At 39.0% G+C, this 12,009-nt stretch overlaps 1 protein-coding gene across 1 annotated transcript; it reads left to right on the top strand.

The window, feature by feature from the left end:
• The first annotated feature begins 213 nt into the window (after positions 1-213).
• On the top strand, positions 214-1,899 carry LOC125825086 (uncharacterized). The gene is made up of 3 exons (XM_049504426.1): positions 214-532; positions 1,001-1,399; positions 1,496-1,899. Exons 1-3 carry the CDS (start codon positions 214-216, stop codon positions 1,897-1,899), a joined length of 1,122 nt encoding a protein of 373 aa, XP_049360383.1.
• The last annotated feature ends 10,110 nt before the right edge of the window (positions 1,900-12,009 follow it).

Here is a 12,009-nt window from a genome sequence, read left to right as displayed (position 1 = left end):
GATTTTATCTTTAAATCACTCTTTGATCTTGAAAATCTTCTTGATAAAAAGTTTTCACAATTTGGGCAAAACCCATCAGTTTATCTGAAGATTTTGCAGATGAAATGGAAACCACCTTTGATTTTTAAAAATCAAGTTGAATTAGAAATTAATAAACTTCGTGGTTATCCCAAAAAGAATAGTGGTAATACTAAGTATGCTCATCAACCTAGTATGCAAACGTATTATTATCCCCTTCCAACTCCTCAAGACGTTCTGATAGAAGAACGTGATTGGAACCAAACTAATACTTCTTATAGCGGAAGTGAGATTTATGAATGGAATCTCGACGGTTTGACTGATAGGCAATTAACTATACTTGTTCATAGAATGCTTATGTATGCTACTATTTGCAAGAGTGTTAATAACACTGATAGAACTATTTGCAAGATGATAATTGCAAGTTTTACTGGCCAACTTAGAGGCTGGTGGGATAATTATATGAGCACGGAGGCAAAAGCCGCTGTAATCAATGCTAAAGCTGCTAATGAAGGTATTGATAACCTAGGATTTGCCTTAGTAAAAAATAGAGAAGACGTTGTTTATACCCTAGTCTTGACTATTCTCAAACATTTCAATGGTAAATTTACCAATCAATATGAGGTTGTTCGTTCTTTGCTAAATGGTCTTCAATGTAGGCATTTAGGAGAATTCAGGTGGTATAAGGACACCTATCTAAGTCGGGTAATAGAACTACCCGAAAATGGTCCTGAACACTGGAAAGCTAAATTCATAGACTACTTACCTCCTTTATTTGCCGAGAGAGTTAAAAAAAACTCTAACGAATTCGCGAGGAACTAATCCTTATGGCAATTGTACTTATGGAAAATTAATAGGAGCTTGCACCCAAGAAGGTATTAATTTGTGCAATGAATTAAAACTCTCTAGGCAGCTTAAGATTGATAAGCTTAGAGAAAGATCTCTCAGTTAGGAGATTTTTGCGTTCAATTTGGTTTATCAGATTCAGGAAAACAGACTAAACCTAGAGAATCTAGAGACTCTAATCCAGATAAACCTCATAGGAAAGAAGATCTAGGCGAAGGTCTAGAGAAGAACGAGAAGAGCGAAGGACTCATCGTAAATCTAATAGATTTACCAAGAATAGATCTAGGCGAGATCTCGCATAAGTGTTACAAATGTGGAAAATTCGGGCATATAGCACTAGATTGTAGGCTTGGAAAGCTTAAAACTCTTGAGTTAGAGGAAGACTTGCACGATAAGGTCTATAGTTTCTTGTACACCTCTGATTCTGAGTCTGATTATGATGATGACGATTATTCTGAATCAGGATCTGAAACTAATAAACCTGAAACATCTTGTAATACTAAGTCAGCAACTATAGATTCTTGTAAATGTAGAGGTGATATTTGCTCTTGTGAACATGATGAATTTTATAAATTACAATCTTAATTTGAAGATATGAATATTAATACTATTACTTCTGATAACGTGATAGAAATTTTAAAAGAAGTTACTGATAACACGTTGCGTGAAAGGATTATTCATCTTGCTGCTAATAATAAGGCTAGCTCATCTAATGTTGTTGAAAAATTGAAAAATGAGTTTGAATATTCTGCACCTTATTCTTTATCTGAAGTCAATAATAGACTTTCTAATCAGCATGTTATTATTCGTGATACTTCTTTTGATGACTTAAAGGGAGAAATCAAACAGCTGAAACAAGAGATTAAATCTCTTAAACAAAATAAGATTATTTGTGATCACCGTCTTACTCAGATTGAGTCCACTAACAACAAAGGTAAAAATATTGTTGAAGAAAATACTCTTGCAAAACCTATTAATTGTGATCCTAAACAAAATATGTTTTTAGGAATGATGCAGGTTGTTACAGGCTCATAAATGGTATATTAAATGTACCATACTAATTGATAATACTTTCTCCATAACTGATATTGCTATGATAGATAGTGGAGCTGATGTTAGTTGTATTCAGAAAGGGTTTGTACCTACTAAGTATTTTGAGAAAAACCACGCATATGGTAAGATTGGGTTCAGGGCATGCTTTAGATATAAAGTATAAATTGCCTAATAAACGCATTTGCCAGAATAAAGTTTACGTTCCACAGTTCTTTTTCCTGGTTAAAAATCAGTTATACCCACCGATTATACTTGGCACCCCATTCATAAATGCTCTCTATCCTTTTACCAGCATAAATGCTAAAGGTTTTTCTGCTACTTACAAAGACCAAGACATTAGTTATACTTTTGTTACTGATCCTATTTCTCATGATATTAATGCTCTAATTAATATGAAACAAAAGCATGTGGATTCCTTACAACTTGAATTATTTAGCATGAATATATTTGATACTTTAAGATCAACTAAAGTACAAGAAAAGATTAAATTAATATCTGAACAGATGGCCATTGATATTTGTGCCGATCATTCTAGTGCTTTTTGGAATCGAAAAAAGCATATTGTTACTCTTCCATATGAAGATACTTTCTCTGAGGATGATATACCTACAAAATCTCGTCCTTGTCAAATGAATGCTGAATTGGTTGAATTCTGCAAAACGGAAATTGATAGTTTATTACAAAAGGGTTTGATAAAACCTTCAAAATCTCCTTGGTCATGGCACTACATTTTATGTCAATAATGCAGCTGAAAAAGAACGTGGAGTTCCCAGGTTGGTAATAAATTATAAGCCTTTAAACAAATATTTGAAATGGATTTGGTATCATATTCCAAACAAAAGGGATTTGCTTTCAAGATTATACGACGCCAATATATTTTCTAAATTTGATTTAAAATCAGGTTATTGGCAGATTCAAATATTTAAAGAGCACTCTTATAGAACTGCCTTTAATGTTCCATTTGGACAATACGAATGGAATGTTATGCCATTTTGGTTGAAAAATGCTACTTCTGAATTCCAGAAAATTATGAATGATATTTTTAAACTCATATTTGGATTTTATCATTGTCTATATTGATAATATCTTAGTTTATTCAAAAGACTGTTGAAATGCACATAAAACATCTAGACATTTTCAGAAAATTGTTATACAAAACGGTTTGGTAATTTCTAAACCAAAACTGAGTTTATTTTCAAACTGAAGTCAGATTTTTAGGACATCTTATTTGCCAGTGGAAGGTTACCCCAATTCAACGATCAATTGATTTTGCTTCAAAATTTCCTGATGTTATTACAGATAGGACACAACTGCAGAGATTCTTGGGAAGTTTAAATTATATTTCCCCTTTTTATAAGAATCTATCTCGTGATGTAGCCCCGTTATACGACAGGTTAAAGAAAAATCATAAACTCCATGGGACTGATAGTCTCACCAACTTAGTAAAAAATATTAAACTTCGTGTTAAATCTTTGCCGTGTTTAACTCTTGCTAACCCTACTTGGCAAAAGATAGTCGAGACTGATTCGTCTAATATAGGTTATGGATTAAATCTAAAGCAAATCAATCCTCATGATAAAACTAAGTATTTAATTCGATTTCATTCAGGAAAATGGAACGATGCTCAGAAAAAATATGCTACAGTGGCTCATGAAATGTTAACCACGTTAAATATGTTTTAAAATTTCAAGATGATTTATATAATCAAAAGTTTCTTGTTAACACTGATGCTCAATCAGTCAAATATATGTTTGATAATGATTTTAAGCATGATGCTTCAAATAATAATTTGCCAGATGGCAAGCACAGCTAGCCCCTTTTGATTTTGAAATCCTATATAAGAAAAGGACGTATAACTCTCTCCCAGACTTCCTATCTAGAGAATATCTTCAAAATGAATAACAGTATTAGCAACTCAGAGATGATATATATTCCCATCTCTCTTTTCTTTACAGAAAAAAAGATTATTACAATATAAAGGTTCTTTCCTCTCAATCGAACATGAAAGAAAACTAATCGCTGGAAAATTATAATGGAATAGTTGATGGACCTTTCCTATCAATGGAAGAAATAATACTTATTATGACGCTTATTAGGAATAAATCTCAATGTTTTGTTTGTAGGATAGAACCCCCTTGGGTAAACTAAAGGTCGAGGAAAGGGAAATAACCCACGAGAAGGGGAAGATACTCCCCAAGTTCATTGAGATTGTCATACGGATCTTCATCCAATACTCCAATTATACAGAAAGGAGAATGAGTTTATTAATTAAGCTCAAAAGCTCAAGAGCAGCTTCATCAATACATCTGAAAGATATTCCGGAAAACAATCCACTATATGTCTAACTACAGGCATATTTATCACAAAAGCAAAGTAATTCCTTTGCCTCAATAGCTAAATATGATGTAGATGATATCAAATCATATGAAAAGTAGAAAAAAGAGAAATGATATTCCTCTTAGAAAATTCTGAGATACAAAAGAAAAGAAGAAACCATGGAAGATATCCAACGGTAATTTACTCAAGACTTTATTTCACGGGAGTCATACAAATCTCGGTCATATATGAAAATCCTGATAAGCACTGGGTGTTGAATTTTCAGTACTTTTCAGGTTATAATACTATGAGAATATTTATAACTTCTCAAAAAATGATATTGAACAAATCATTTCTATGAAGATTGGGGAATTTCCTCGATGAAGAAAAGCAGTTTAGCCTTAACAAAGTCTCTATGAAATTTATATTGTTGGGATTTATTCAGGCTTATTAATAAGTACTCTATTATAACAACAGAGAGACACAAGCATACTTGGTTCATTAAAGTATGTGCAAAAGATATTGCTAACCCCATTCCAAATTGGTTTTTAAACTGGTGGTCATACCACGGGCCAATGATAAAAATATCAATCAGTCAAATATAGTTCGATAAAAAAATTGAAGAAAAAAAATTGTCTGCAAATGGTAGAATGAAGAGAGTTAACGTACCGTTAAACGATAAAGTGAAGGCTCAAATCATCGCCTATGTCACGCCCCGAGCTACCCCCGAGGCGCGGACACGGGCCTAGGACCACAAGTGATCCCAAGCTAACCCTACTGGCATATCATGAGCATACTAAAAAAATAAACTGATGCTAAGCTAAATCATAAATAAAATGAAAAGATGGGGAATACCCATATACTATAACTGAGAAAATGAAAACTGATGAGTTTAATACAAAGAAGATATTAACTCAATACTAAGCTGAATCTAACTATGTCTGAAATAAGCCTCTAAACTGACTAGAAATGTTGGGACATGCCCCAACTAGTCTAGCAAAACTGAAACTAAAGACTAAAAAAATAAAGATAAACATGACTAGTCCTCGAAGAATGAGGACTCACCACTGATCTGCTGAACTGAGATCGGGAACCGATCTAAGCGTGATCTGGATGCTGAGAACCTGAACCTACATCACGAGAAGATGTAGCGCACGTATGCGTAGTACTTGAAAGGTACTGAGCATGCAATAGAGTAAAGCTGAAATAACATATAACTAAACAAAGCAATAAAGCAATAAATCTGAACATGATATAGATACTGAATACTGAGCTAACTGATGCAATGACCAAATTTATAACATGCTGAGACTGAATACTGACTGTACTGAAATATGGTCAATGCAATAGAGTCTGACTGAACTGTGGGAGCTACTAATAACCGACATAAAACCACATGAGCTAAATGTGGAGTCGATGTATACCCTTATCGAGAGGACCCAATATACCCTGCCAAGTATAGAGGCATGCTGGCGTGATCACTAAACTAATGTTGCCCACAGAGGGACTTACACCTACGTGGCTCGTAGTTCTGGGACTATATGGGTACGCTGAACCCTAGTCCAACTCAGTATTATGCTACTCCCAATAATTAAGTGATTAACACATTATGACTGAATTCTGTAAATACTGGATAGCTCAAAACTGAACATGCAAAATGAGAATGCAACAATTAATCTGATAATGATGCATTAATAACTGAGGATGTATAACTGAATAACTGAGATATCTGACCTAGCATGTGTAATTCAAGAACTAAAGAAATAATAGCTAGGGTTTGAAATTCATGCAATAAACTGAGAAATAACATGATAATCTGATTTGGAACATTTAAATAACTAATTCATGATGATTTGTTGAATTCTAGAAACCCTAAGGTCTATTCATAATAAGGGAATCAAGAAACTGACTGAATTCTTAGGGACCTAATGGGCGAAAAGGAACCCACTAGTAAAATCCCACATACCTGGTGACGAATTCCACGGAGAAATCTTTCATTTCTGGGGCTGAACTGAGAAACCTTGTTTGCGTTCTTGAACTAGGGTTCTTGACCTTTTCTCCTCTTGCTTCTAATTTTTCTAAGTTTTGATTAATGATTTGACTTAGGTAGGTTCTAGTTATGTTTCTAGCTTAAACTGACTAAAACCTCATGATTTAGGGTCTAAACGACGTACCTTAGGGGTAAACGAAATAGGAAAAGACCAAAAAGACCCCTGACTTAATTGCTTCGGAGTGACCGACGGACGGATGACGGGCCGTAGGTCAATCGACGGTCCGTCGATTGGAAGTCGTCGGTCGAGTCTGCCCGACAGGCTTCTACTAAAACGAGCATAACTTTTCACTCGGAGGTCAATTTAGCAAACTGTGGCGTTGGAAAGAATTCAATTATCTATCATCATTAGGTCATGGGACACATAATTCCTTTTTGCTAAAATTATGACCATCTGAAGTTGACCCATCACAATTTTCAGCTAACTGGCTGCTACCCTCACCTACGGACCGTGGATCGAATGACGTCGTGGTCAACTCAAGAATGAAGCGGTAGGGGCATCGATCCAGACATAACCCGATCCGTGACCTGACCTACGGACCGTAGGTCCGGCCGTGGGTTAACACTTGGCGAATTTCTGGGTGAGTTCTGGGGAGGTTGCTGACACGAACCACGGACCTGCAGGACGGACCGTGGTCCTCCTACGGTCGTGGATGGTGCCCGTGAGTGCACCTGCAACACCAAAAATCTGCAATCTGGTCTATTTTTGGATACGGGTGTTACATTATCTCCCCTTGGGACCATTCGTCCTCGAATGAAGACTACTAGCTGAAATGGAGGGAGAGGGCTGCAATCCCTACCACTAAACACTGAGAACTGAATTTCTGACTGAACTGAGTTCCAAGAACATGCAAATACGCTGAAAATGCAAGTACAAACTGAAGGAACATGATTCTAAGACTGAATTTTGCATGAATGACTGAAAAACTGAAGAGGAACTATTACCTCAAGCTGGAATGGAATCGGAAGGAAAGAGGTGAGGATACTTGGACTTCATGGCTGCTTCTGCTTCCCAAGTAGCTCCCTCTACGGACTGACTCCTCCACAAAACCTTGACTGAAGCGACTTCTTTATTTCTCAACCTTCTAACCTGACGATCGAGAATCTCAACTGGTACATCCTCATAAGAAAGGCTATCTTTCACGGCCACACTCTCTAATGGCACTATGGATGCTGGATCACCCACACCTTCTTAAAAGAGAAATGTGAAAGACTGGATGCACTGCTGCTAAGTCTGCTGGCAACTCTAACTCATAAGCCACTTTACCAATCCTTTTCAAGATCCGGTAAGGGCCTACATATCTGGGACTGAGCTTTCCTTTCTTGCCAAATCTCATCACCCTTTCATAGGTGACACTTTCAGAAAACCCAATCATCAACTTGGAACTCTAGTTCCCTTCTTCTCACATCTGCATAAGACTTCTGGCGACTCTGAGCTCTTAAGTCTATCTCTAATGAGTTGCACTTTCTCCATAGCATCAAGGACCGAATCTGGTCCTATCAAGGCTGCTTCACCTACTTCAAACCAACCAACTGGAGATCTACATCTACGCCCATATAATGCCTCATAAGGGGCCATCTGAATGCTGGAATGGTAACTATTGTTGTAGGCGAACTCAATAAGAGGAAGGTGATCATCCCAACTACCCTTGAAGTCGATCACACAAGCTCTCAACATGTCCTCTAAGGTCTGAATGGTACGCTCTGCCTGACCATCCGTCTGTGGATGAAATGCTGTGCTAAGTTATAGATAGAGTACCGAGTACCAAGACCTTTCTGAAATGACTTCCAGAAATGAGATGTAAACTGAGGACCTCTATCTGAGATGATAGACAAAGGAACTCCATGCAACCTCACAATCTCATTAATGTAAAGCTTGGCGTAATCCTCCGCCGAATCTGTAGTCTTGACCGCCAAAAAGCGAGAAGACTTAGTAACCCTATCAACAATCACCCAAATGGAGTCATTGTCTGCGAGTACGAGGTAAACCTGTGATGAAGTCCATGTTGATCACTTCCCACTTCCAAGTAGGAATGTCAATCTCTTGAGTCATACCTCCTGGTTTCTGATGTTCTACCTTGACTTGCTGGCAATTGGGGCACTTAGCCACAAATCTGCTATATCTCTTTTCATACCATTCCACCAATAGACTTCCCGCAGATCATACATCTTAGTGGCGCCTGGATGAATAGAATATCTGGAATTGTGGGCTTCTGCGAGAATATGCTGTCTCAATTCACCCACATCAGGAACACACAATCTACCTTGATAGCGAAGTACACCATCTCCCCCTTGGGAGAAAACCTCCACTCTCTGATTGTGGACTGCACCCTTAAGTTCAAGCAAGATTGGATCACTATCTTGCTTTTCCTTAACCTCTACTACCAAAGAAGATTCTGCCCCATTCTGAACCGTTACACCACCATCTGATATGCTCATAAGACGAACTCCTAGGCGAGCAAGTCTGTGAACATCCTTTGCTAGCTCTTTCTTTCTTCCTCAACATGTGCTACACTACCCATAGATAGTCTGCTAAGGGCATCTGCTACTACATTTGCCTTACCAGGATGGTAATGCACACTCATATCATAATCTTTGAGGAACTCTAGCCATCTTCTCTGGCGAAGATTCAACTCTTTCTGGGTGAATACATACTGAAGGCTCTTATGGTCTGTGAACACATCTACATGAACACCATACAAGTAATGTCTCCAAATCTTAAGTGCAAACACCACTGCTGCTAGCTCGAGGTCATGAGTTGGATAATTCTTCTCATGTACCTTAAGTTGTCTAGAAGCATAAGCTATAACCTTACCTCGCTGCATCAACACACAACCTAGGCCGACTCTGGATGCATCACAATAGATCACATAACCATCTGAACCCTCTGGTAGAGTCAAGACAGGAGCTGTAGTCAACCTAGTTTTCAGTTCTGCAAAGCTTTTCTCACAATCATCTGACCATTGGAACTTAACCTTTTTCTGAGTTAACTTAGTCAATGGAGAGGCTATGGATGAAAATCCTTCCACAAACCGTCTGTAATAGCCTGCTAGACCCAAGAAACTTCTGATATCTGTAGCAGAGGTAGGTCTGGGCCATTGTTTCACTGCTTCTATCTTCTGGGAATCTACTCGAATTCCTTCACTAGACACAATATGCCCAAGGAAGGCAACTGATTGTAACCAAAACTCACTTGTTAAATTTTGCAAATAACTGGCGATCTTTGAGAGTTTGCAGAACAACTCTCAAATGACTCGCATGTTCTTCCTCATTCCTAGAGTAAATGAGGATATCATCAATAAAGACGATAACGAACAAGTCCAAGTACTGCTTGAACACTCTGTTCATCAAATCCATGAAAGCTGCAGGAGCATTGGTTAGTCCAAATGACATAACTACAAATTCGTAATGACCATACCGAGTTCTGAAGGCTGTCTTCGGAATGTCACTATCTCTGACTCTAAGCTGATGATAACCTGATCTGAGGTCTATCTTTGAGAAATGACTAGCACCCTGAAGTTGGTCAAACAAGTCATCAATCCTGGGGATAGGATACTTATTCTTGATTGTGACCTTGTTCAACTGCCTATAGTCAATGCACATTCTGAGAGAACCATCTTTCTTCTTACGAACAACACTGGTGCACCCCATGGCGAAATACTGGGTCTGATGAAGCCCTTATCTAGAAGGTCTTTCAACTGCTCTTTCAATTCCTTAAGCTCAGCTGGAGCCATTCTGTAAGGAGGGATAGAGATAGGCTGGGTATCTGGAAGGAGATCAATTCCAAAGTCTATTTCCCTTTCGGGAGGAACTCCAGGAAGATCTTCTGGGAACACTTCTGGAAACTCACTGACTACAGGAACTGACTCAAGAGTTGGGGATTCGGAACTAGAATCCTTAACCCGAACTAGATGATAGAGATAACCCTTAGAGATCATCTTTCTGGCCTTAAGGTAAGAAATGAATCGACCCATAGGCGCTAAGCTACTACCCTTCCATTCTAGGATTGGTTCGTCTGGAAACTGAAAACGAACAATCCTAGTTCTACAATCAACTGAGGCATAACATGAATGTAACCAATCCATGCCTAGAATGACATCGAAGTCTACCATTTCTAACTCTACAAGATCTGCTGAGGTGACTTTCTGAGAGACTGTGACAGGGCAATTTCTGTATACCCGTCTAGCTATAACTGGGTCACCGACTGGAGTAGAGACTGAGAAGGGTTCTGAAAGAGTTTCTGGACTAACACTGAATTGGACTGCTATGTAAGGAGTTACAAAAGACAAAGTAGCCCCTGGATCTAACAATGCATAAACATCAAGATCAAAGACTCGTAACGTACCAGTGACTACATCAGGAGAATCTTCCTGATCTTGACGAGCCTGAAGAGCATAAAGCCTGTTTTGGCGCTGTCCGCCACCAGTACCAGAAGAGTTACCCTGCTGAGTCGGGCGACCTGCTGGTGCTGCTGAAGTTGTAGACTGAGCTCTACCATTATTTCCTCCTTGACCTTGTCTTGAAGGACAATCCTTCAATCTATGACCAGACTGGCCACACCCAAAGCATCCTTCCTTACCTGCAAGGCACTCGCCCGGATGGTTCTTACTACATTTCGGGCAAGTTGGGTAGGTTTTGGTGCCTGAAACACTACCTTGAGACTTAGAGCCTGACGCCCTACCTTTCTGATCATTACGGAACCTGGGGGATGGAACACTAGCTGATGAAGGGGCTGGAGTCGAAGACTTCTGCTGAAAATGAGCGATTTCCACCACCCGATTTCTGTTGGGAATACTCGTAGTTACCTGTTCTTGCTTTCTTAGTCTCCTTAGCCTGTTCCCTAAGCTTATCACCCTCAACCTGCTGAGCATGAGTCATGAGCCTAGAGATGTTCATGTCTCCCAACAACATAGCATTCCTGCACTCTGTTTTCACTAAGTCTGACACTCCATAGAGAAACTTATTCATCTGAGCCCTGGAATCAGCAACCATGTGAGGAGCATACCTGGAGAGTTGGTTAAACTTGAGCCCATACTCTTGGACAGTCATGTTACCCTGCCTTAAGTTCATAAATTCCTGGGCCCTTGCTTCTCTCAACTCTATGGGGAAAAACCTGTCTAGAAAGGTTTCGCTGAAACATCCCAAGTAATAGGAGCACATCTGTACCCCTGTTCTCCTTCCACTGAGTATACCAGATATGAGCTACATCCTTAAGTTGGTAAGATGCTAACTCAACCCGATCATTCCCAGTGACCTGCATCACCTCAAAGATCTTCTTGATCTCATCCAAGAAATTCTGGGGATCTTCACCAGTCTGCGATCCTAAGAACTCTGGAGGATTCATCCTAACAAAGTCACGGACCCTTGCTGCTGCTGATCCACCATTTGCATTCACAGGAGCTTGAACCCGCTGATTGTTCTGGTTAGCGACACTCTGAGCCAACATCTGAATGGCATTCCTGAATTCAGCATTTGACACTTGATCTGGAACTGGAGGAGCTGCGTTTGCGTTCCTGGCATTCGCATTCCTGCATAAGCTCTACGAGGAGGCATGATCACTGAAACGTAGAACGTCGAGTTAGAATGGAATTAGATCATACCTTACGCACGATAAGAGTAACAAGAAAATGAAGATTTTTCCTAAAGACACTTTGTAGCCTCCCTCTCATTAGATGTGGTGCGCACTACACACCCATGAAAAGGACTCTACCTAGTGCGGCTTTTCA

Source organism: Solanum verrucosum, unplaced genomic scaffold (assembly GCF_900185275.1).
Source record: "Solanum verrucosum unplaced genomic scaffold, falcon-dt-bn FXZP01000206.1, whole genome shotgun sequence".
Lineage (NCBI taxonomy): Eukaryota > Viridiplantae > Streptophyta > Magnoliopsida > Solanales > Solanaceae > Solanum > Solanum verrucosum.
This window is presented reverse-complemented; position numbering and strand designations above follow the sequence as displayed.

Excerpts from the sequence above, each read along its gene's own strand:
- LOC125825086 (XM_049504426.1), top strand. The coding sequence starts at position 214 with ATGCAAACGTATTATTATCCCCTTCCAACTCCTCAAGACGTTCTGATA. Across the intron at positions 533-1,000 it reads TGCTAAAGCTGCTAATGAAG|ATTCAGGAAAACAGACTAAA; the intron begins GTATTGATAACC and ends TTGGTTTATCAG. Across the intron at positions 1,400-1,495 it reads AGATTCTTGTAAATGTAGAG|AAATTTTAAAAGAAGTTACT; the intron begins GTGATATTTGCT and ends ATAACGTGATAG.